Source organism: Penicillium crustosum, assembly GCF_028827405.1.
Source record: "Penicillium crustosum strain IBT 35664 chromosome Unknown utg000001l_segment0_segment0, whole genome shotgun sequence".
NCBI classification, from domain to species: Eukaryota; Fungi; Ascomycota; class Eurotiomycetes; order Eurotiales; family Aspergillaceae; genus Penicillium; species Penicillium crustosum.
In genome coordinates this window covers 6,982,159-7,005,991 of record NW_026623122.1, presented here as the reverse complement: position 1 = coordinate 7,005,991, position 23,833 = coordinate 6,982,159, and the positions used below count along the sequence as shown (strand labels likewise).

Here is a 23,833-nt window from a genome sequence, read left to right as displayed (position 1 = left end):
CTGAATTAAAAAAATGACTTCGTCATACAGCGTTGGAACGATATTGTGTATGCCATTGTTAGTTCTCCCAAAATGTGCCGATCAAAGATTTGACTCGATGTTTGCGAGGTGATGGACTTGTATAGACACCAACGGAAGAGAAACAAGGATTGTAAGCACCTATATACTCCAGGACTAATCTAGTTACAATCCCAGCTGTATTCAGAAAAAGGAACGCCCGTTATAAAAAAATGTTTACTGGAAACTCCGTTCCTCTTCAATAGCACGGTTGATAACGCGAACAAAGCGGCCAACCTTGTCCGAATCCTGTTTGGCCGTTTCAATACCCAAGAGGATCTTCTTGATGCCGACGCTCAAGCGCCCGTCATCCGCAAGTCCACCGACTGACTCGAGAGCTTGCGCAATCTCCTGTGCGTCAAATGCACCGGATTTCTCCATGACGAATTGTAGTTCACCGAAGGAACTAACATTGGGAACCATGATATCCGAGTTGAAGGAGTTGTAGATATCTAGCTGCTTCATCAAGGCACGCTCAGTTGTCGTGGCCAGAACCAACAGACGACGTCCGTGGGTTGGCTGCTTCCTCAGGAAAACCATGAGAGCTTGCAGCACGCTGTTGCTGAAGCGAGGACCAATCGGCACCCAGTCGATGATTCGCTCGATGTTGTCAATGACAACAATACTTGTAGCACTCTTGTAGGCGCTGTCAAAGATTCGGCTGATGTGTGAGATCTTTGCTGGCTCGCTAAAGCCCACCATGTCCTCCGGACTGATCAACTTGATGAAGGGGAAGCCGGAGTCAATAGCAATCCGTGCTGCCAGGGCGGTTTTGCCGCTGCTAGGAGGGCCGTGAAGTAGGACAGAGAACAATGGAGTTGACTCAGCCACTCCAACTTGCTTGACGAATAACTCGCCTTCCCGCAGGATCTCGCTGATAGTCGGAGAATAGTCGATAATGCCATATGGAATGCGGCTGGACAGCTCTTCCTCAGACACACCAAAGGCAGGCTTGACTTCATCAAGAGAGTGGAGGAAGTCGGCTCGGTTGACCTTCATGTCTACCACATCCTCATTGATACTAGCCATAGTGCCGACTTTGACATGGCGGGAGAAAGCAAAGGACGAAGCAGACTTGACCAAACCTGCGATTTCAGCACCGGAAAAGTTCTTCGTCAAATGAGCAAGCTCGGCCAAGTCAACATCCGTATCCATGACATTATTCTTCCGCATCTTCTCGGTGTGGATGTTGAGGATTTGACTTCGACCATGTTCGTCGGGGAGCGAGATCTCCATGTGCACTTCTAAACGACCGGGACGCAGCAAAGCCTCGTCAATCATGTCCATTCGGTTGGTCATACCGATCAACAAGATGTTGTTCAGTTGGTCGACACCATCGAGCTTCGAAAGGAGCTGGTTGACCACGCTGTCGCCGACGCCGGTGCCACCGCCAGCTCCGCTACCACGCTGCTTGCACACTGCATCCAGCTCATCGAAGATGATGATATGGAGACCACTCTCATCACCCTTTTCTTTATACTCCTTCTCGGCATCCGCAAACATCTTTCGGATGTTTTCTTCCGACTGACCCACATACTTGTTCAGAACTTCTGGACCGTTGATAATCTTGGGCTCCCTAGCGTTAAGCATCTTTCCGATTTGTCGAGCAATGAGAGTTTTACCCGTTCCTGGAGGTCCATAAAGCAAGAGACCCTTAACGTGCTGAATACCAAGTTTCTCGACCAGACCAGGAGGGAAAATGCGAGAGGCGAAAGCACGACGGAAGATCGTACTGAACTCAGAGTCTAAACCACCAATACCCATGTCCTGGAACTTGAAGCCTGGTTGGATAATAGAGTTGGCCGCCGGGCGGCGGTTAGATGGCTTCACGTTGATGCCGGTCTGAGTATCCTTGAAAAAGTTAAGTTGAGTGTGGCGTGTGAGAATACCCCTGGCTGTAGGATCGGTCTCGACTTGTCCAGAACTAAGATCAGCCTTCTCTGACGTCAAATCAACCCGCTGAACGGTCTTGACCTGTAGTAAGAGCGGGATGCTCTTATTATCCATCAGGATTCTCTGGCCAGGCGAGAATAGTTGGTTCTCGAAATTCTGGGGTTTGTTAGCATGTATTCAGGACTGGAATGAAGTCGGCATACCCTAATCACCGCCTGTGCTAATTCATCTTGGTCGTAAGGAGCTTCAACCCGCTTCTTGGTAGATGCGAAGCTGACCTCAACATCCGCCGAGCCTAGGTAGGCCTGGCCGCCTTGGCTAAACGGATCGTACAGCTGCACCTTGATGGCATCTCTCAATCCGATGTTGGCCCATGTCCGCTGAGGGTCCGACATGCTCATGTAACCGGGGGAAACCTTCGAGAGGGCGGGCAGAGAAGACAAAGAGGTCATTGATAAGGAGGAGAACGTCGGTACCATCTCGTGAAGGTGGGATGTCCTGCGGCGAAACAGCGACGCTACTGCGTGTTAGTACCCTCCCGAGAATAAAAGGCCCGCCAGAGGATACTCACAGGTTTCCAAATGTGTAGTGTTCGTTCGGACTCTTGCTGGGATGAAGAGTCCAAGTCTGGCCTCCGCCTCTTTGTCCGGACTGCATCCTGGAAGGCATCTGCTGCTGCGGCGGTCTCCCTCCTGGTGGAGGTGGGCCTCCGTAACCCCTTATATCATCATACACATCAGTCATCGGCACATCATCATCACCATAGATCCGAGCTGCATAGCCTGCGCTGGACGAGGGGGAGCGATCGGTATCATACCGTGGGGGTGCTTGGTTGGGGTTCGGGTGACCCTGCGGGGAGGGTTGTCCGCTGGAGCTGAATGGATTCGGGATATTGCTGCGATTGAACATGATGGACCGTTTAATTGTCGCTAATCAGAGGTTGAGGGGAGAACCGTTGAAGCTATTGTTTTAGTGACACTGTGTCGGGAAAGGAGCAGGCAACCGTGCAAGTCAGTCGGCTCTGCAGCGCGGGTGACCTGGAGTCAATTCTCAAACTTTTATGTTCAAGGATTTGCTGGATATATGCTGATATCCAGAGCAAATCAAATTTAAAGGGAAGAGAAGAGAGTTGGAGCCGTCAAGCTTTCGACGGGGCATTTGGCCACCCCGGGAACAGCGTCGGGCCGTGGGGACGTCATTATCGATAAGACCAGCTCTTTGCTATCGAGCAACCTCCACGCAAGGGTCAGTTTCCAAGATGCCTCTGTAAGTTGGGGGTTTTCTTTCGATTTTTTAATATCTACGAATCCAGCTAATTATTTTATAGCCATCTACTCGGCAAAAAGTCATGGAACGTCTACAACGTCGAGAATATCGAACGCGTCAAGCGCGACGAGGCGCAAGCAAAAGCCCGCGAAGAAGAAGATGAACGTATTATGCAAGAGGTCGATGCCGAACGCAGGATCAAGATTCTTCGCGGCGAACGTCCGGCTACACCCCCACCGGCGCCCTCCCATCTGTCGTCTGAACTCGGGCCTCGATCAGACAAAAAGTCCGCTGGCGACGTTGGAGGATTTCGTAAGAGAAGACGCATTGCCGGGGAAGATGATACGGATCGAGATATACGATATGCTCGGGAGGATGCGGCGCAAGCAGTTGCTAAGCGGGAAGAGTTGATGCTCGCCTCTCGCAAGGCTGATACAGCACAAGCCCCGATCCTAGACAAGGCCGGCCATATCAACCTGTTCCCAGCCGCAAGTGCTAAAACAGAGAAGAATGCCGAAGCAGAGGCTGAAACTGCACGGAAGAAGCGCAGCTATGAAGACCAATACACAATGAGGTTCTCTAACGCCGCGGGCTTTAAGGAGACTATTGGTCGGAAACCGTGGTATTCCTCCTCAGAACAAAATGCAACAGCGCCAGGGGCGATGCCTGAGAAAGATGTCTGGGGTAATGAGGACCCAAGACGCAAAGAGAGAACACAGGCTCGAATGAGTGCGAATGACCCGCTCGCAGCCATAAAGCGGGGTGTGCGTCAGTTGAAAGCAACAGAGCAGGAAAGGAAACGGTGGAACGATGAGAAGCGAAGAGAGATCGAAACTCTGAAAGCCGAGGAAATACGGAGGTCAGGCCATCGGCGAAGGCGATCCGCGTCAGTGAACAGCCTTGATAGATTCAAACTAGATGCCCCAGACAGGGAACGTGAGAAGGACAGAAGAAGTTCTGACAGACATCATCGTCGCCGTCGAGATCAAAGCCGAGATCACTCTCATCATCGCTCTTATCATCACTCCTCTCATCGCAGTCATCGCCATCGCCACGACGAACGTTCTGAGGCTCCTAGGCGGGAAAAACATTCTGAAGCGCAGAATTAATTGTAGATGTTTCATTTGTTCTACGAGATCATGACTCAAATTACGACATCGATACCTATATTGCTTGTTCCTAAATAAGGGAACACCAAAAAAAAAATGTCTTCTTAGACATCTGAAAAAGACTACCAACAAAGACGTCACAAGGCCACAAACCTCATTTTTTTATATTCGCTGGGTTATATAAACCTTTTCTATGTAGGTGGTCATATCTCTTTTAGTTCATCAGAAAACGTATTAAAAGATCGCTCGATCCTATACGAGGCTCCATAGCTGGACCCCCTTCTCATTTGCATCGGACTCCCATTGAACACTGATGTCCACCCCCGAGAGCCCTTCTCGGTCTTCTCATAACCGATTTTGCCGGTGATGACTTGGCCCTTCTTCAAGGCCTGGGAACCTTGCTTAGCGTGGTCCTTGGCATGGTCAATGAGAAGGACAGTCTGTTGCCAGTGGGTCTCGGTTCCATGAGGACCAGTAGTGAACGAGACAATTCCCTTCTTTTGCATGTCTGAGGGGATGGCATCCTCAGGTAGAACAGACTCTCGGGAGGGCATGAAGAAGATGTCGAACCAGATAATCCATCCATCCAATGCATCAACATCCTGGTTCAAGGTGACCTGGAATTCCTTCAAGAACGACAGCTCCTCAACAGTGATGGTGTGCAGGGGAAGTGTCAAGAAAATCTGAGACTCTCCGACAACGGTCGTGGGCTGGTTGCTGCGAACCACAGCCTCATCGTAGATCTTGTGAAGCATGCTGTCCATCTTGAAACCGTAGACGTTGTGCCAGAACGAGATGTGCGACGCGATGAATTCCGGGTCGGCGTAAGGGGCGAGGCGCAGGGTAGCGTGAGAAGGAGCCATAAGACCACCAGGAGCGAGGTAACGATCTCTGGCGTAGATGACGGAATCAAACATAGCCTCGAAAAGGAGACCGTAACCCATCCATTCGGAGATGATGATATCGACCTTTTCGACGGGCAAAGTAACCTCTTCGATCTTTCCACGGATACACCTGGGATAGAGTCAGTACTTGTCTATTCCTTGGGGGATGGTTACGAGTCTTACGTGATCACATCTTCAAGGCCGTTGTCGTGGACAATTTCCTTAGCCCGGTCAATGATGTTCGAGTTGTCGACAGCAATGACCTTCTTTGCGCCAGCCTTGGCACAGAACATGGACAAGATACCAGTGCCACAGCCAACATCAAGAACAACCTTGTCCTTGAAAACATGCTTGTTTTCGTACACGAAATCGCGGTAAGAGTCGGTACGGATGGTGTCCTTGAGCATAGATTCGTGAATGCCTTTAGACTATGTTAGTTTTATATGAATGATAAATTTGAGCGAAATACCCTACCATTGTAAGCGTACGAGACGAAATATCCATCTTCAGCATCCTGCAATCTGTCGATAGCCTTGGCCGAGGGCTGAGGGTTCGATTCAGCAAGCTTATCATCCTCCTTCGACAATTGATCGTCCATCGACTTCTGCACAGCAAGACGGTACTCGGAGAATTGGGTCTGCAATCGCTCCAAGTTCTCCTGGAGTTCGAGAACCTGTCGGTTTGTCTCGGTGGCAGGGGCAGCGTCTTCGCCCTGTTCTTCGGCAAGATCGTCCAAGCTGTACAAGAGAGCATCGTCCTCCAAAACGGGCTTGAGATAAACATCATCCTCGAATTTGGACTTGGATGAAACATCGGGGGTGTTGTTTCCGTTCTTGACTTCGGTGCGGACGTAATTGACTAACTTGATGTTGTCGAGGAAATCCAAATCTAGAAGCGGAAAAATAATTAGCCTCAATTTTTGGACCTCCCGCAAGAGTAGTAGAAGGAAGCTGTACATACCAAGATCCTTCTGAATCTTCAATAGATCAAAATTGTACTTTTCCTTGCACTCCTTTAGCATTGAGCGTGCATCAGGGAAGACCTGCTCAGTGAAGAGGCCAACCACAGGCTGCGACTCATCATCGGGCTCGACATCTTCCCAGCCCTCCTCGTTGCTAGAATCGGAGGAATCCGATACCGAATGCGAGTCAGGGAATCTCTCACCCACAGGTGGATCCACGGTATTGGAAGCTGACATGACTTATAAATGGCCAATATCAAATTATTTCAACCTTGGAGGGGGAGGGGCAGAGATAGCAATTTGATAGTGAAAAAAAAATCCGTTATCAGCGGATGCCTCAGGCAGCAGGAGCCCGTTGCCCGTTGCCCCGCCCTGGTTTGTTTATTCGCAACTTGCAGTCGAATACATCACATTTGCTTCCCCTTGGACTCAGTCTTGATTCTTCCGTTGCAATTATAACTTATTCCATGTCACCTTAATCTTCAGTTTCTTTCTCAATTTGCCGCATATTCTCTCCATCTCACCATGGCTTTCTTTTTCAATCGTGGCCGGTCGCGGCAACCTGCTGATATCGTCCGGACAACCAAGGAATTGTTACTGAGGATCCATGACTCCCAGAATGCTCCCAAGGTTCGTTTGGAGATATCAAACATGGAAGAATCCGACTAACGAATAAAATAGGCCGAAGAGGAGCTGGCTAAGCAACTCAGTCAAATGAAGGTGATAGTACAAGGAACACCAGGTTGGTCTTTGGAAGTAATACCCAACGCGCAATTTTAAGGAGTTAACCCAATAATCTTCATGTTCAGAGGTCTCAGCATCAGTGGATCAAGTCCATGCACTTGTTCAAGCAACCCTTCAAGAAGATCTACTCTTTGATCTATCCAAAAGCATCCATTTGCTTCCCTTCGAAGCCCGAAAAGATACCCAGACCGTATTCTCCCATATCCTTCGGTTTCGGCCTAATTCATATGGCGTCGAGAAGGATCCTCCAGTCATCTCATACCTTGTCCACCATCGGCCAGAAATCATTGTCGAGTTATGCCGTGGCTACATGCAGAGTCAAAGTGCAATGCCATGTGGCGTCATTCTTCGAGAGGCATTGAAATTCGACGTCATCACCGCTATTGTATTGTACGACCAATCCAGTGAAGGAGAATCGGCGATACGACTATCAGATGTGAAGCCTAACCAGCCGCAACGGGGAGATGGTGTGTTCTGGAGATTTTTTGATTGGATCGACAAGAGCAATTTCGAAGTCAGCGCAGATGCGTTCACCACATTCAGGGTAAGTTCCAGATCGATAGTTATCCCAAGGTTGACCACGGGATGATAAATGGCTAACATATCTTTTATAGGAGATTTTGACCCGCCATAAGAGCCTCGTGACTTCGTACCTGGCAACCAATTTTGAACTATTCTTTGGGCGGTTCAACAGCATCCTGGTCCACTCGGACTCGTATGTCACCAAGCGTCAAAGCATCAAGCTTCTTGGGGAGATCCTATTGGACCGTGCGAACTACAATGTGATGATGGCATACGTGGAGAGTGGAGATAATCTCAAACTCTGCATGAAACTGCTGCGGGACGACCGCAAGATGGTACAATACGAAGGATTCCATGTTTTCAAAGTAAGTTTGCCCTCAAATCACTCCTAACGCAAATGAGGGCTCGCTCTGACAAGGTATTAGGTGTTTGTGGCCAACCCGACCAAATCGGTGCCGGTGCAACGAATTCTGATCAACAACCGTGATCGACTGCTGAGGTTTTTACCTAAATTCTTGGAGGACCGAACTGACGATGATCAATTTACGGATGAGAAGAGCTTCCTAGTCCGTCAGATCGAACTCTTGCCCAAAGAGCCTGTAGATCGGGCTCGGCCAACTCGCGACTCGCCATCAGCTCACGCAGCTGCTGTGGCTTGAGCTGGATCTAACGCTGGGTCGCTGGATTGACCGTTTCACGCCCTTATGATACTTTTTCTTTTTGCGCTGGTTCTAGCTGGGGGCTTTCCCCCTTTTTGACTGCATTGAGCATTGACAGCTGATGGTTATCCAAGCCTCGGCTACAGGAGTTCCACGCGTTTTGTACATCTGGGGCGTTCAGGGGGGAATTGGGGGGTTTTAATTGCATCTACTCTGTGTTGTCCACGTACTCTATAGTTGGGTATGCACGGATACAATTGAACAGATTACCTCTTGATGTCACATCCGTTGGGCAATGATTCTAATCTAAGCACCTTAGAACTAGCGTACTCCACCACACTCCTTGTTTCCGATCCACACGCGGCCCATAGAGGTGGGACACCCCCCTTGGTATTCTATTTTAAGAGGGGAATGAGGAACAGAACAGAGTACGGAGTAGAGAATTACGAGTAGTATGGTTATGAAGATATCGAGTTACGAGTTGTATATATACATATGTATGTAGTATATGTAAACTACAGGGAATGATATGAAACCTCCAAAGCTGCCCCCCGTTAAAGTCCAGCACTGACCTAAAGAGGCGCCAAGAATCGACCCAAAATAACTCCACTCCTCCAGGTATCTCTCAATTTTAATTCTGGAGATTTTGTTTTGCTGAACTTCCCTTGTGATTTTCCCCTTGTCGCTCCTTTTTACTTGGATCTCCATTTTCGCTTAATCTGGCCCCCCCTTTCGGCTTGTCCTTACACTCCTTTCCTTCACGCGATTCTAGCCTACGCGCAGAGTCGCAAGTCATGCCAGGATAATGGTGAATGAGCTTCCTGCATCGTTATCGCCCGACCGATCGGAGTCCAATCCGACAATTCACGCTGTGCCCTTTGAAAATACCGTTGCCGCCCCTCTTGCAAACCGGTCGGTCTCGTTGCCCACAGGCGATGCGCCAATAGCCTCCAATGGCCGATCTTTCAGCACAAGCGCTGCATCAGCCAGTTCGAGTGACGATCGTGCATCCGCGCGTATATTCCCACGGCTCGCGCCATCGGTTTCCGTTGGAGATGAAACCCGAACGATTCGATCGGAGGGCGCGCCCTCCTTGCGCAGCGTGCCCAGCATTCTTGTGAATGAACCAGGTTCCCGTCCCAGCTCGCGACCGGGCTCAAGACCGGGCTCTCGATGGTCAGAAAGAAAGTGGGGTGGTTTGAAGAAACGATCACTTGAGATGGAGAGGAAACTCAGCTCCGAAGAGCCTCCGCCAGTGCCTCAGATCGAGCACCCCTTTACTGGTATTCCCTTGGATATACCGACAGCTTCTTTGGATGGTCTGGATAAACCTATGAAGTTTTCCAATCGCGGGAGTCTGATAAAGAGTGATGCGAAACGTCCACGCCCGAAAACCCCTCAGGAGAAGCTGGAGGAGCACCCCGAACCACACCCAGACCAACCCCTCCAGCAGAAGCTAGACGAGCAGCCCGAACAACAACTAGACCCACCCCAGCAAAGCCTAGAAGAAAAGGAACCTCACCAAGAGCTACGCCAGCCCTGTCAGGAAATACCGGAAGAGAGTTGTGGTCCACAGTTGGAGCGACAGACATCTGAAATTGCGCCGCCCCCTGCCATTACCATGACCCGACCCGAAGGAGAAAATGGAACACCGAAAGCGATTCCACGGCACGCCAGACCTCAGGGCACTCTTCGCCCGCGGCAGACTAGCCTTCCGAGCAGGGCAATCTCGGCAGACGAAGATATGTTGTCACGGCGAGTTCGGCTGATGTACGAGAAGGGCGAAGACAATGTTACCGACTCTGAGGTTGCGAAAGCAATGGCCTCAGAAAACGGGGTCTTATGGGAAGAGGGTGCGGTCCCGGATTCTGAAACCTCTGGATCATTCGCTACGAATGAGACTGGAAATGAAACCAAACCAAGGGCGTCTGTCGAAGTGGAACGTATCCGAATCAAGAGGGAAACCCAGGAGCTAGCAGGCGGCGCTGAATATTGGCAAAATATCGGTGCAGAACAAGTCGATCGTTATGGCTTCATTCGACCTGCAAAGAACTCCAATGGCTCCGAGATTAACCCACTCCAGCGAGTTACGACTAGTCTTTTGCTCGCTTCTGAGACACCTCGGCGGAAACGCTCAATTCGCCCGCCAACCGCTTCGGCCAGCAACCGTTCCTTCAATGGTCCATCTCTAGCCCGCAAAATATCCCACAGTTCCCTAAGCGCTCGTCCATCTTCATCGCAGAGCAACTACGGTCCACCCTTGCGCCGCTCGACATCTCGTTTGCGTGCGGCGACCAATCATCTGCCTCACAACCGAGACCGAAAGGCCAAAGATGAGGCGGCTGATATGCTCACTCTGCCCACTCCCTCTGGTGACGAAAAAGAAGACGCACCAATTACTCGCGCAATGCGAAGGAAGGAGTGGCAGCGTGAGGACAAGTGGACCAAGATGGCGAAGCCGACGAAGAAGAACAAGCATGGCGGTGGTATGACCTTTGAGTTCGACACTCAGAGCTCAAAGTTGATCGAGCGAACTTGGAAAGGCATTCCAGACCGGTGGCGGTCAACGGCCTGGTACTCATTCCTTGAGGCCAGTGCCCGACGCCATAAGGGCAGTCCACCCGCGGACGAGCTCATCGAAGCCTTCAATGAGCTCCAGTTCATCTCGTCACCGGACGATGTTCAGATTGATATAGATGTGCCACGGACGATCTCCAGCCATATTATGTTCCGGAGGCGCTATCGGGGTGGCCAAAGACTACTGTTCCGTGTCCTCCATGCCATGTCGTTATATTTCCCTGACACGGGCTACGTACAGGGAATGGCAACACTAGCGGCCACATTACTGGCCTACTACGACGAGGAACATGCTTTTATTATGCTCGTCAGATTGTGGCAGCTACGAGGTCTGGAAGAGCTATACAAGTCTGGCTTTGCTGGTCTAATGGAGGCCTTGGCCGACTTTGAGCGAGAGTGGCTCGCCGGAGGAGAAGTGGCCACGAAACTAGTAAGTGAATTTCGCTCGAAACACGAAGAATGTCCACTAACGCTTCGCTTACTTTTTGCAGAACGAGGTTGGAATCCCACCCACAGCCTTCGGTACTCGCTGGTACCTCACTCTCTTTAATTACTCAATCCCCTTCCCGGCTCAGCTTCGGGTGTGGGATGTTTTCATGCTCCTTGGAGATGCTGAAGACAATACTGGCCGTGCCGCAACCTCTGCAGGGAAGAACAGTGTCCCCATTCCCGAGAACCCAAGGACATTTGGCCAAGGTCTTGACGTCTTGCATGCTTCATCTGCTGCCCTTATTGATGGCATGCGTGATATCATTCTCGAGTCTGACTTTGAGAACATCATGAAAGTCCTCACTAGCTGGGTTCCCATCAAAGACACCGAAATGTTCATGCGTGTCGCTAAAGCGGAATGGAAAGTCCATCGTCGCAGGAAATCCCCTTAATTATTCTTTTTCTGGTCAAGGCTTCGTTCGCGCGTTTGTCTTCAACCTTGTTTGGCTAATTTCTTCAAGGGTCAACCCCCTTTTGCACTAATTGGCCCTATGGGTGTTCTATACCCTAATGATTACAAGTCGCACCCTAGGGCCTTTACTCTAATGCCTTTCACTCTATACCCTTTTCTCCGAGGTCTCAGAGCGCGCTTATCTGTTGCCGTCGTCTTGTTCTGATTGCCCTCTCTCACTTTACCCACGTTCTTTGCCTCTGTGATTTCTTATCATTGTATCTCCTAGATACTAATACTTTTGATGACCGTTGATTCCCCGTCTGGTTTTTCTTGGACGATCGATACCTATTCTCATGCCCCTACTTCACTTTCTTTTGGTCATTTCCTTTTATCCTTACCTTTTTTCAACACTCTTGTACATCAATTTGGCGACTGGTTCCGAGGTTCATTTTCTCCCTTGCCGCCGCCCATTTGGTTCGAATCGTGTTTCACGGTCTGTCAAAGATTTGCAACTCATTGTCCTATAATTGCACTGCCCGAAGCGACATGGATCGAACCTATATAATCCCGGGGCCGAGAATACAATTTTATCTTATACCGGACAGGACTAGCCGGCCGCTTATACAGCCTTATGACGTCTTTTGGTATCTTTTTTCACTCTTTTTAGATGTCCTTTTTCTAGATATTCCCCCCCGATTTGTGTTGTTATCTAGAATGTAGATGGTAGAAACGGCTTAAAATGTGTAAATCGACGTACCTATACGTAGCCATAACTAACTATCGTGTATGTACTTGACTTCCTCTGCCAGCTGGGGCTTTCCTTAGCCGCCGCTGCTTTTAGGACGCCCAGAGTCAGGCCCACTAAGTAGATTCCAGTCTGAGTGATCTGTGTATGCCTCATAATCGAGTTTGTCGAAGAGTCAATAGCATCACTGCCGTAGCCTGAAAGTACTGATAAGCTACCGTTATGGCGCGCGACTCCAAAACCATTGTGAAGCCCTGGCGACGTCTAGTACGGCCTCTACCATCTTTGCCCACGACACGCTAATAGACAAGTGTGTATCATGGTTCAGATACGCGTCCACTCGACACCACAGTTGACCGAGCCATGTACAATCTGAATCCAATCAATCTCTGTAAACATAAGCCCCCTTATATACCCTCAGCATGCCTGCGGCCTACTCGTCATGCACCTTGACCACGACCTTGCCACGCGCACGCTTTGTGGCGATGCGCTCGTAGGCACGTATGGCATCTTTCATGTCGAAGACAGAGTCGACAGGGATACGCAAGCGGCCCTCCTCGATCAGACGTGCTACGTAGACCGCGTCGTCACATGCCGGGGGCGTGCTGAACATTATATATCGACGCTGCACGCCGCCCAGCCAGATGGGCAGCCAGCTGTTGAGCATGGCATTGCGCGACGTCACATACATCCCCTCAAGCATGCCGATATTTACAACAGCCCCCTCAGGCTTAAGATAAGCCGGGGAGTTGACAAAAAGTGCTTGTGTGCCGACGCAATCAAGCACAAAGTCAAACGGCTTGTCGCCATACTGATGCGCTAGGTAGGCTGGCAGGGATTCATGTTCGCGGTAGTCGATGAACTATTTGTATATTAGTCATTTTCCTTATGCAACGTTGGCGACTGGCAACTGTCCCTACCTCATCTACACCCAGATCACGAACCATGGGCTCGTTACCTCCACTAGCCACGCCGACCACCTTTGCACCACGCAACTTGCACAACTGTACGAGCACCGAACCGACCGACCCACTAGCCCCATTCACAAGCACCGTGTGACCCTCGCGGACACCTGCTGAGCGAATCATCTTGAGCGCCGTGCTACCGGAGCCGATGATGCCCGACGCTGACGCCATGTCAATACCGTCATCGATACGTGCGACCTGGCTGCCAGGCAGTCGCACATATTCTGCTAGCACGCCGTGGCCCATGATCACGGCGCTGGGAATGTTTTGAAAGGCAATGACATGTGAGCCCGGATCGCGCAGCTCTGCTGGTGCACCCGTGCCAGCTGCTACTACCACGCCGGAAAGCTCAATCTCCGGGATCCATGAGCTGGTGAAAGGTAGTTTGGGCAGTATCTTCATTATCATCTCACTGCTGAATTGTAGTGATACGTTTGACACGCGGATTAGCACGTCGGGCGACGAGCCCGTGGGCATGTCGGGGGTTGGATAGTTGGTGGCTAGCTCGAGCGCGCTACTAGTAGGACCGCGCCGCCGGCGTACCCAAGCACGCATGGTCGGCGGTACGGTCGGGCACTGGGTCTTCGATGACATTCCTTCTGCTATTGGTGCGTTATGGATCGATGAAGAGGAGGACAGTTCACGGTATAAGCAGGGGAATCGGAGAAATGTGGTCGACAGATCCGAAAGCTGTTGTTATAAGGAGTAGGCAGCTCAAGAAGAATAAGTGTCTCTCGAGCATCTAATATAAACACCGATGGCACAGCCCGAGAAAGGTGAGAAAGGTAGTGTGTTCCTGGAAGTTCGTCTCATGCGTCAAATAAAATGATTGGTAAGAAACACCATGTAAGCTTTACGAGTATGGATCGCAATGTGCTCTCCCTACTAGGCTCCTAGAGGCGTATGGGGGCCAATTTAGTCATGGGGGACAAGACTTGACAAAAAGATTTCCATGTTTGACGTTATACGCCTAGCGCGTGTCAGAAAGAAGAAGGCACGGGCTAATCCATGCCAGTTGCTTTATGTACATGTCAATCTTGGAAGATTGTAGATGTCCAAAGCAAATTCGTCCATTCGCTCATCCTCAGAGCGAAGTGGTCGTGCTCAGTTGTACTCAGGGAGCAAAAAGCGGCAAGGGCTGAGCACTAATACGGAAAAAGAACGAAGTAGTATAACGTTCGATAAATAGTTTTAGTTGGTGTCCTATCATGTCTGACTTCTACAATCAGAACTGTATGTATGTAACTTCAATGGTCTATTCTAGAAACTTTTGTGTTGCGACTTCTAAAAACAATCTATAATGATTTTTATCCAAGTAAACCCTTTCCAGCCTTGGCCCCCAGATTGCCCTTGTCAACATAATTCTCCTTCAGCCATTTCATGGCAGTGGTATCCACTTGACGCTGCTGGCTATATACAACCTCAATATTGTACACAGTATCCAGGCCAACAGTATCCATCATCAGACAAGGACCCTTGGTAGCCTTGAACCAACTCTTGAACATCTCATCAATGGTATGAGCATCACTGACGCCCTCAGCCAAGACAAGCAAAATCTCCCGCTTAAGCGATGCCCAAATGCGGTTGAAAACCAGCCCGGTAGAATCAACCTGAGCATGGACAGGCTTGAACCCAGCCTGGGTAGCCTTCTCCATCAAAAACGGAAAGATAGCAGGATCCGTGTGGCCACACGACATTACCTCAAAGTACGTCTGGTCCGGCGGCATGTAGTAGTGACCGTTGCAGATGCGGTAATTCTTCTCCGTGTTGACGATCATCTGACTGGTCCGTAGGGATGACGAGTTGCTGGCAATTATGCATTCTGGCGGAGCGATCTTGTCCAGCTCCGTTATGAGCTCAATCTTCATCTCCAGCTTCTCCGGGATGGCTTCGATGACCATCCATGCGTTCCCCGCGGCTTCTTGTAGCGAGGTTGTTGTTTTCAGCTCGGCGGGTTCCGTGCCTTGCTTGCTAGCTTGTTCGGCTTGGTGTTCCTGAATGTAGCTCACGGCGTCGCCGTAGTCGAGCGCTTTCTCGCACAGGATTACCGTGAAGCCCGAGGCTATCCACATCATGGCAATTCGTCGGCCCATCACGCCGCCGCCGATTACGGCGATTGGGCGTGTGCTTGTGTCAGGCTTGGTCCATGGGGTTGATGGCATCTTGCTTTGGAAATTGGAGATTTTTCAAGAGGGAGATGGCCCTGTGAGATATGGTCTTGAGTGAGAGTCATTTTGGCCACTTTGATCGAGGGGCAGAGGTTATGGGGCTATGATGCTATGATGATTGAATGTCGGATCTTTTCCCGTGGTGATCTAACCCTGAGGGCAAATGTGGCTAAATGGCCCCCATACTTTAAGCTCATGCTTCTGTCTAACAATTAGTTCTACAATATTTTTTTTACTGTAAAGATACAGGCATGGAGATTAGTGGTATCGTATCCTCGACAGGTAAAAATGTCGTCTATGGCACTCCAGGTGTCTCTTTAGGATGCTTCTCGAGAAAACGAGCAAATGTGCAATATGATCTGTTAAATACCTCTACTAAGGCGAGAAAAGGATAAAAGAAGCAAGGAAAAAGAAATATTCCATGTCTTCCCGCGTTTGGTGATGTTCCCAACTCAGCCATAAACTCAGTTGCCGATTCTGAGCTTGTAGATCATGCTGTTATATTTAGCAATTTAATCGACTCATCACACATTGTCGTGGCCGTGACAAAACTATTTCCCAATTTCCAAGACTTGCCATATTATAGTGATCCCTGTCACCGTTGTTCTCATCGTGGTGCTGCGCTTTTTAGTTGTTACTTTGACTGCGGTCAATTTAGAGAGTGGCATGGAACAAACCAAAATCAAAGTCACGGATAATAGCAGATGGGACCTCAAGTAATGGGTACTTAATCCAAATTAACCAACGAATATCTTCTATATCCCAAGAGTTCTCATCTCCAATCCAAGGCCACAATTGATTCCACATGAATGGTTGCGGTATTCTCTAGGGTTAAACAAGCATATTTTGGTAACACAACAGCAACTCAACGGCTAGACTTGACCATATATAAGGACCACAAGGTGCCATCTCTTGCATTCCGTTTCCCGATAGTTGAGCTAACGCACTTGAATTAAAATTGACTTGTACTTCGGAGACCCTCTCCTTCCGGCACAATGCATCTCACCATCCTATCACCCCTACCATGGCTCTTTCTGCAAACTCAAGCCCTACCGACAAACAACACCCTGGAAAGCTTCATGATTCCCGATTTCATTCCCGTTCCTTCGGGCGCAAACTACAAGCTTTGTACCCAGGGCTGCTGGCCCGCTGCTCTCCTCTGCTCGTCTCCTACTGTAGTATGTATATATAACCGCTCTGTTTGACAATCTGGATTCCCCGTCATGGTGACTAATGCCCACACTCATCAACCAACCGCAGAGCCCTCCAAATGCGAATGTATGTGGCCCCATCGAATTTACTAGCCCTCTACTCGAGTGGTACACACGTAGGGAGTTTGGTAATATTAGTCTCGGGTGCACTACACCTGCCACCCAACCAGGTTGCTGGATTTGTTGCTTCGATATCACTCCTGTTTTTTAGGGCATATGTTGGCATATCCCAAAGTTTGCGGTAGAATTAAAACACAGTGATTTATGGAGATCAATTGAGAGATCCATAATGGCTTGGTGACCTCGTTCCTTGGGTAGGACAGCCGGACAGGCTTTGTACTCCTATATTTCCGCTCATATTCCAAACACTGTAAGGCTTTTGCTGGGACTTAAACCTTATAGATGCTAAATTTAAGCCAGTTGACATGTATATGCATCCATGTATGGAATGATCTGACTCTGAAGCTTGGAAGTGCCCAGGTGGTGGATCGAGATAAGGACCCAAGACCCCAACATCGTATTATGGATACATAATGTATGATACAACGCAACCTGGGACCCTGAAGAAGGATTTTCAGAATAAACACATGTGTAATAAACACATGTGTAATAAACACATGTGTAATAAGCGGGCTGTGCTACATTATGGTAATTACCAAGTATTATAGCGTCCATAGGGTTGTGCCAGTAACCAGGGGGAAACGGTGTGCCCCCCCGCATATTTATGTCCCCATTGTACTCACATGTACTTCGTACAATATTCCTCAATATATCACGCGCTATGACAGCGATTAAAAGGTGCAAGTCTCCGGCAATGGCACAACTTGCCACTCAAGATTGCTTTCAATATCAAGTTACCCGAGGCTAAACAACCGCTCAACCGTCAAGTGCCACCAAATGTGTTATCGGGACACATTATTTGATGAAATGCTCGTATTGGGTGGCTTTGCGTGGATGCTCCTCTGTTTCGATCATCGATTGGCTCTATCCCAATGTGGTATACCCCTCATGCCAAGGGATGATCTCCCCAGTTTTCGGAGTTACCCCGGGTCACACTAAACCTTTTTCAAGGGAGAAGTATAAATGCTCGCGGAATGATGTCCGCACTGATTGACTCTCTTCTTCTCTCATCTCTCTTTGCCTACCATGGTTGATTCAAAAGACACACCGGAGAAGACCTCCTTACACCAATTCGAGGATACAACTGTCCAAGGTTCCCCATACAGCGCCGATCTCAAGCAAGATGGGCTAGTCGCAGATGCGGAAGCATCCAGCCTCGGCCCGCCGACCTTCGAGGGAGTTGATGAAAAAGCTGTTCTCCGAAAGATGGACATCCGTCTTATTCCCATGCTGAGCATGCTATATCTGTTGGCTTTCTTGGACCGTGGGAATATCGGCAATGCAAAGATTGAAGGGCTTGTTGATGATCTTAATATGACGGGACCGCAGTACAATTGGACTTGTATGATGAATCCCCTCGTTTTCTTCTTTTGTACAAAAGAATGGCCAATTAACATCTGTTTGTGGGTAGTGACTGTCTTCTTCTTTACCTACTGCGTCTTTGAACTGCCGAGTAATCTGCTTTTAAAGAAGCTGAGACCCTCGAGATGGCTTCCTTTGATCATGGTGGCCTGGGGAATTGTTATGGTGAGCGCGCGCATTCTTTGAGGTTTGTCTCGAACACGATTTACTAAAGACTACGCAACCAGACCCTGATGGGAGTTGTCAACGACTACGGTGGATTGCTCGCAACTCGATTGTTTTTGGGCGTTGCTGGTATGTTGACATCTTGCCCCCTCCCGACGTGCATCCTGTTCAAGTCAAGACTAAACATTGTATGAAACGAAATAGAAGCCGGTTTGTATCCAGGTGTGGCATACTACATTACACTCTGGTACCCACGCCATCGAGCACAATTTAGACAAGCTCTCTTCTTCAGCGCTGCCAGTGTTGCGGGTGCATTCTCTGGGCTTCTTGCATACGCCATCGCTGTAGGTGATCTACTCGCTGGCCTCAGTGGCAACTTTACTAATGTATCTCCAAATTAATAGAAAATGGACGGCGTGGGCGGATATGCTGGTTGGAGATGGATTTTTATTCTTGAGGGTCTTCTTACGGTTCTTGTGGCACTTATAGCCCCATTTGCCATCCATGACTCCCCCGAAACTGCAACCTTTTTGACTGAAGAGGAGCGCCGCTTTGTGATCCACAGTTTGCGGATTCAAAATTCAGCAGACGCGCGCGAAATTGACCAAACCAATGACAAATTTGAAATGCGCTATGTCATTGATGCTTTCACAGACTGGCAGATTTGGTTGGGTCTATTCAGTAAGTTCTGTTTGCTCTGGGGTATTCAATGCATCATTGACTGATCCGTACGAAGTGTACTGGGGTATTACCTGCCCGCTATACGGCATCTCTCTTTTCCTTCCTTCGATCATCAAGGATCTAGGTTATACGTCTTCGACCGCCCAGCTCCTTACTGTAAGCTCTTTGTTTTACAGCTTTGTTGAAGCGGAGATTAACAACATCATATTAGGTACCAATTTATATTACTGCAGCAATTGTCGCTGTTATTGCAGCATGGGTATCAGATAGACGCAAGCAGCGCTCCCCATTTATTCTCTTCTTTATGGGAATGATTGGAATCGGTTTCATCATCTGTCTCGCATCTACTGGACGGGGAGTCCCAGGTGTTATGTACTTTGGTATTTTCGTCGCGGTCGTCGGTAAGTGCATTCTGGTTGCAAACCTCTGTATACATATCCCAACTAACACAAACACCAAAAGGAATCTATCCAGCTTTCCCCGGAAATGTCACATGGCTCAGTGTCAATATGGCAGGCGACTACAAGCGAGCCGCCGGCATGGCTATTTATATTGGACTAGGAAACCTGGCAGGAGGTAATGATATCGCATCAATGGGGAGTCTGAGATACAGGCTAATACTCTTTTCTCAACAGCTATGTCCTCAAACTTCTATCGTGCTCAAGATGCACCGAATTACATTCTTGGCCACTCCCTTGAGCTTGCTTTTGTTGTCGTGGGCATGATAGCGACTGTCGTTCTGCGCATGGCGTACCAGCGTATTAACCGGAAACGAGACGCTATGGATCCTTCAGAATATCCCGAGAATCCCGATTCGCTGGGTGATCGCTCTCCATTATTCAGGTATATGCTTTAAGATAATGCGAGAGCTGATAATTTGGATGGTAGAGATTAAACATGGTGTCATTCACCTGGACACCGGGATCTCAGGAATATTTTCAGACTATGCTACGTGCGTCTCTGTGTGCTCCCCTCATATAGACATATCTGTCCCAACTTCTATACACATCTGTACCGGATAAGGCCTGGCACTCTATACTTTCCCCTTTCCATATTAGTGCTCACCACACTCATATTCCAACTGAATTTGTCAGCCCACCACGGGATTATACCTAGGTAACACCTGACCTCGGGACTACCTGTATAGATCCTGTGGACCTTAACTCCGACGGGGCTAGCTGGACCCGACCCGAACCGTACCCGTTCTTGGCGGGGCTTGGGTTGAGGCACGACAAGACTATGAGTGGGGTAAGAGGCTCTATAAATTAGAAACCTGACATGACAACCAAAATGATAACCAACCGACTGGTTGTTATAGTGGGCCATTTGGTAGAACATTGTCTTTTTTTGTCAGACCAGTACCCAAACTCATTAGCTCCTAGGAGTCAGTTGGGTCTTGTCCACTAGTGAGTGACGGATGTGTCCTATCCTTGTAGGCGTCTGTATTATAGTCCTCCCGTACAGGCCAGCCCAATAAATACATACTGGTCTGCCTAAGCAAATAAGACGATCGCCACAGCCGAGACCAACGACTGGGCCACGACTGGATCCCTCGAGCGCTCGAGCCAAAACACATTACGGATTACTGCCAACAAGACGGACATAAGCGGTGCCCCGGCGGTATTCCGCCGGTATAGCTTCAGCCATGACTTTAACAAGAAATATGCATACTTCCGAGGTTGTTTAAACAGCTAACTTTTGAGACATTCCAAGAGCACCATCCCTGAATTCTCAGTTACATTCATAGGTATAATGTATCGTGGCAGATAAATGGGGAAGTATGTCGGAGATACGCGTAGCAAGGATGGCGCAATTGATCACTTAAAGGTGCAAAGTGATACCTGTTAATGCATATGACAAGGGGAAAGCGTACGGAGTATATTCTCACCAATTAAAAACAAATATAGCACCTTTGACGTGATCGATTAAGTTACACTAGTATGCAGGAAACGACTCTACTTGGGAATGATCTCCCTACCAGCCTTCTTTGGCTATATTAGGCCAATGACATGGCAAAAGGGCTACATTCGCTCTAGACTATTTAGATGAGTTTAGTATACAAGGGATAAAGACTCCTAGATCTAGCGCATACCATTATAATACCCTAAATAACGTTGTCGATCTTGTTCTAGCCCCAAGAAATACCGATGTGCCAGTGCTTTCGAGTTTCTCAGAGCTTGCTTAGTTGTTCAATCATTAATAGTACACACTTGACTACTATGTATTATTATCATGACTTTTGTTGAATATTTAAAGCAATATGATTCCACCTTACACGATATAGCTAAACACAACCTTGGCAGGTGGTATGAAAGATTTGAATATTTCATGTATCTTATTGAAGCAAAACGTGAACAGTTTTTCTAATTGCTATATTATGAAAGCGCCGAGTCAAGTGCATTGAGGGGCTGTAATATATAGTGAAGCTGACTGAGATTTTAGTTTTGATCCAGGTAGACAGCGGAATTGCGTGAGGCTTTACACCAGAATCCTACCAAACCCACCCAAAGGCCCTAGCCTACAGTCTTCTACCCATCTCCGGTGCGACTTGTGGAGGATGAAGGACGTATGTGCTTCGCGTATTTGACGATTGCTGGCTGCAAGCAATGGAGACATCATCCCGGACCGTGAGGTGATGACGGCGTTCAGCCGCGGGACATCTGCGTGATATGGAGTGAGACCAGTAATACTAAATAAGTACCGCGCTAGAGATGGGGGCCGGAACGAGGGCACGCTATAACTAGATGAGATTCTGAATAATGGGCTTTTCTGCAAGATGTCTTCTTCCTAAACCCCGAGATTGCGTGCATAAGTTTAAAGACAAAGTGGCTATATTCTAGGGCGGACGGCTGTTAATTGAGATTTTCTTTCCTCCTGATCGTGTGCATCTGCATCTGCATTTGCCGTCACTGTCTTGGTCTTGCCTTTCCCCCACTGAGACTTGCACCAGGCCAATCACCAGCATAGCATGTTAGAGAAAACACCGGGAAACCCGCCAAGAGCCACTAAAAAGTCACGCCGATCCACCAGCCCGAGAGCCATAGAGCTGAGAAGGTGAGTGAGATGTCATTTATGAGTGTATGCCTTGGGGTGTGATGTTTTAAGATGGATGCTGATCCAAGGACGACAGGCATCAAAACAGAATCGCACAGCGAAACCACCGTATGCATCCACTTGACCTATTGTACTATTCTATGTTCTATCATGTGCTGACCCTTCCCTATAGGCCGAAGGGTGCAGGAAATAAACCAGGCTCGAAAACAAGCTGAGAGCAGCACCATAACAGAAGAGACAGACCAAGAGACCCTGGACGCTAGCAATACAAACAAGCACCATTCACGCGGTGGTTCTGAGCAACGCCTGTCCGACAACGACAGCACAGATAATCAGGCTTCGCAAGCAGACCCTTCGTCTATGACCTTTTATGCTACCCTGCCGCGCACTGGTTTACTAACTAGCGAATGCAGCAACATGATTATGGCCGAGGACATGATGGCTAACCAGGCGCAGAGTGTGTCCTGGGTGGATCCGATGGCTAAGCCCATGCAAGAAAATGAGAATTATATGCAGCAACCTTCCATGCCACCTCAGAACTGTACCTGCAGCGCGGCTACAGGACCCTGCATTGGCCATATGGAGAAGATGCGTATGGAGCTTCTTGGAGAGATAATATCCCCGATGCAACTACACCATGAGCAATCGCAGCAGCAGCAACAACAGCAACAGCAACAGCAACAGCAACAACATCCCAATCACCATGTATCTGATATTAATATGACGAGGTTGCAGTCGCAGCCTTTTGTCACCCGTTAAGAACTACAGCCGTTCTTCACCAAGGTGAGTTGATTCCTCTATAGACTCATCATCTTCTCCAGCTCGCTCCCATACCTCCTGAAGCTGTTGCGATGCTCCGTCGGAATATAGTCGGTCACTATGTTGGCGATTTCATTAAAACTAAATCTTTCTATCTAGCGAGTCGGGCCAAAGGTCTATCTACTCCTCCAACGGATCGACTCATATGGGCCTGCTTAGCCAACTACCGTCTTACACATCCAAATCCGGCGAGTCACTATTAAGCATAAGCAGCCGCTCTTCAATACCAGATACTTCATCTACACCGGCATCGGGGACTAACAAGGGTACAAACATCCCCGCCATATCTGCTTTAGAAAACACAAGACGTTTTGGTGCTCTCCTTGAGTCTATATCGGGCGCAGGGTTCCACAACTTGGATGAAATGGTCTTCGAGTACTATTCGGCACGATTTGAGCCCGGCAGCTTGCCTGCCATGGCCCAATGTGCCAGCCGCAGTCGTCGCATCAAGGCCACGGTGCAGAATCTATACGAAGACAGTCGTCAATGGCCCCGGTGGGAGTCGCGGGGCCTGCACGAGAGCGTGTCGCAGGCGACTAGTAAGTGCACCCACGATGTAAGCCATGGGCACGTCCCATGAGCACAACAAAACAGGGTAGACTAACAATCTCTCGCATTAGTTTCGCTCTGTCTTGGAGAGATGGAGCGGCTGAAAAAGGCCCACTCATCGCAACAGCTATCACAAAGTGATCCGGGATGCCTCATAGTTGCTTTGGAACGTATGCTACAATCTAGCGCGCAAGGTAGCCCAACCATATTGGACGAGTTGAAGCTGTCAGAAAATGCCGACGCAGCTGTTGATGAGGTACAATATACTGGAATTCTCTCCTGCGTCATCAAACCCAACTGACAATATCGCATAGATGCCACATCTTTGGTCTCTTCTTACAGAATTGGTAGGGCCTCGGGGCTTGTATTGCGATCGGATGGCTAAGATTATCATGGTTATTCTTCTTTATACGAGATCTGGTTAGAGATCATGGAAATG

The 23,833-nt window shown here is 48.9% G+C and overlaps 11 protein-coding genes across 11 annotated transcripts; 7 read left to right on the top strand and 4 right to left on the bottom strand.

The window, feature by feature from the left end:
- Positions 1 to 234: 234 nt before the first annotated feature.
- N7487_002657 (AAA family ATPase SEC18) lies at positions 235 to 2,859 on the bottom strand (the record flags this gene model as incomplete). The annotated part of the gene is made up of 3 exons (XM_056870404.1): positions 235 to 2,106; positions 2,154 to 2,448; positions 2,522 to 2,859. The coding sequence occupies 3 exons, from the start codon at positions 2,857 to 2,859 to the stop codon at positions 235 to 237; spliced, it is 2,505 nt and encodes an 834-aa protein (XP_056735188.1).
- Positions 2,860 to 3,126: 267 nt separating this feature from the next.
- Positions 3,127 to 4,325, top strand: N7487_002656 (uncharacterized protein; the record flags this gene model as incomplete). Its single annotated transcript, XM_056870403.1, has 2 exons — positions 3,127 to 3,216; positions 3,278 to 4,325. The coding sequence occupies exons 1-2, from the start codon at positions 3,209 to 3,211 to the stop codon at positions 4,323 to 4,325; spliced, it is 1,056 nt and encodes a 351-aa protein (XP_056735187.1). The 5' UTR covers positions 3,127 to 3,208.
- A 203-nt stretch (positions 4,326 to 4,528) lies between these two features.
- Positions 4,529 to 6,407, bottom strand: N7487_002655 (protein arginine methyltransferase RmtB; the record flags this gene model as incomplete). The annotated part of the gene is made up of 4 exons (XM_056870402.1): positions 4,529 to 5,339; positions 5,393 to 5,630; positions 5,684 to 6,097; positions 6,170 to 6,407. The coding sequence occupies 4 exons, from the start codon at positions 6,405 to 6,407 to the stop codon at positions 4,529 to 4,531; spliced, it is 1,701 nt and encodes a 566-aa protein (XP_056735186.1).
- A 190-nt stretch (positions 6,408 to 6,597) lies between these two features.
- On the top strand, positions 6,598 to 8,431 carry N7487_002654 (Mo25 family protein). The gene is made up of 5 exons (XM_056870401.1): positions 6,598 to 6,800; positions 6,852 to 6,912; positions 6,980 to 7,458; positions 7,529 to 7,801; positions 7,862 to 8,431. Exons 1-5 carry the CDS (start codon positions 6,696 to 6,698, stop codon positions 8,093 to 8,095), a joined length of 1,152 nt encoding a protein of 383 aa, XP_056735185.1. The 5' UTR covers positions 6,598 to 6,695; the 3' UTR covers positions 8,096 to 8,431.
- A 469-nt stretch (positions 8,432 to 8,900) lies between these two features.
- On the top strand, positions 8,901 to 11,553 carry N7487_002653 (putative TBC domain protein; the record flags this gene model as incomplete). The annotated part of the gene is made up of 2 exons (XM_056870400.1): positions 8,901 to 11,102; positions 11,164 to 11,553. The coding sequence occupies 2 exons, from the start codon at positions 8,901 to 8,903 to the stop codon at positions 11,551 to 11,553; spliced, it is 2,592 nt and encodes an 863-aa protein (XP_056735184.1).
- Positions 11,554 to 12,733: 1,180 nt separating this feature from the next.
- N7487_002652 (NAD(P)-dependent alcohol dehydrogenase) lies at positions 12,734 to 13,820 on the bottom strand (the record flags this gene model as incomplete). The annotated part of the gene is made up of 2 exons (XM_056870399.1): positions 12,734 to 13,162; positions 13,221 to 13,820. The coding sequence occupies 2 exons, from the start codon at positions 13,818 to 13,820 to the stop codon at positions 12,734 to 12,736; spliced, it is 1,029 nt and encodes a 342-aa protein (XP_056735183.1).
- A 752-nt stretch (positions 13,821 to 14,572) lies between these two features.
- On the bottom strand, positions 14,573 to 15,427 carry N7487_002651 (3-hydroxyacyl-CoA dehydrogenase family protein; the record flags this gene model as incomplete). The annotated part of the gene is made up of 1 exon (XM_056870398.1): positions 14,573 to 15,427. One exon carries the CDS (start codon positions 15,425 to 15,427, stop codon positions 14,573 to 14,575), a length of 855 nt encoding a protein of 284 aa, XP_056735182.1.
- Positions 15,428 to 16,428: 1,001 nt separating this feature from the next.
- N7487_002650 (uncharacterized protein) lies at positions 16,429 to 16,764 on the top strand (the record flags this gene model as incomplete). Its single annotated transcript, XM_056870397.1, has 2 exons — positions 16,429 to 16,611; positions 16,738 to 16,764. 2 exons carry the CDS (start codon positions 16,429 to 16,431, stop codon positions 16,762 to 16,764), a joined length of 210 nt encoding a protein of 69 aa, XP_056735181.1.
- Positions 16,765 to 17,790: 1,026 nt separating this feature from the next.
- Positions 17,791 to 19,828, top strand: N7487_002649 (allantoate permease family MFS transporter; the record flags this gene model as incomplete). The annotated part of the gene is made up of 9 exons (XM_056870396.1): positions 17,791 to 18,106; positions 18,176 to 18,291; positions 18,354 to 18,420; positions 18,496 to 18,635; positions 18,696 to 18,972; positions 19,028 to 19,128; positions 19,184 to 19,373; positions 19,435 to 19,548; positions 19,608 to 19,828. The coding sequence occupies 9 exons, from the start codon at positions 17,791 to 17,793 to the stop codon at positions 19,826 to 19,828; spliced, it is 1,542 nt and encodes a 513-aa protein (XP_056735180.1).
- A 2,112-nt stretch (positions 19,829 to 21,940) lies between these two features.
- N7487_002648 (uncharacterized protein) lies at positions 21,941 to 22,785 on the top strand (the record flags this gene model as incomplete). The annotated part of the gene is made up of 3 exons (XM_056870395.1): positions 21,941 to 22,026; positions 22,103 to 22,134; positions 22,199 to 22,785. The coding sequence occupies 3 exons, from the start codon at positions 21,941 to 21,943 to the stop codon at positions 22,783 to 22,785; spliced, it is 705 nt and encodes a 234-aa protein (XP_056735179.1).
- Positions 22,786 to 22,990: 205 nt separating this feature from the next.
- Positions 22,991 to 23,695, top strand: N7487_002647 (uncharacterized protein; the record flags this gene model as incomplete). Its single annotated transcript, XM_056870394.1, has 2 exons — positions 22,991 to 23,384; positions 23,466 to 23,695. 2 exons carry the CDS (start codon positions 22,991 to 22,993, stop codon positions 23,693 to 23,695), a joined length of 624 nt encoding a protein of 207 aa, XP_056735178.1.
- Between the last annotated feature and the right edge of the window lie 138 nt (positions 23,696 to 23,833).

What these genes read in the sequence shown, in the direction of transcription:
- N7487_002654 (XM_056870401.1), top strand. Translation starts at nt 6,696, where the DNA reads ATGGCTTTCTTTTTCAATCGTGGCCGGTCGCGGCAACCTGCTGATATC. An exon ending in GATAGTACAAGGAACACCAG is followed by an intron (nt 6,913 to 6,979) that starts GTTGGTCTTTGG and finishes CTTCATGTTCAG; the next exon opens with AGGTCTCAGCATCAGTGGAT. An exon ending in ATGCGTTCACCACATTCAGG is followed by an intron (nt 7,459 to 7,528) that starts GTAAGTTCCAGA and finishes TATCTTTTATAG; the next exon opens with GAGATTTTGACCCGCCATAA.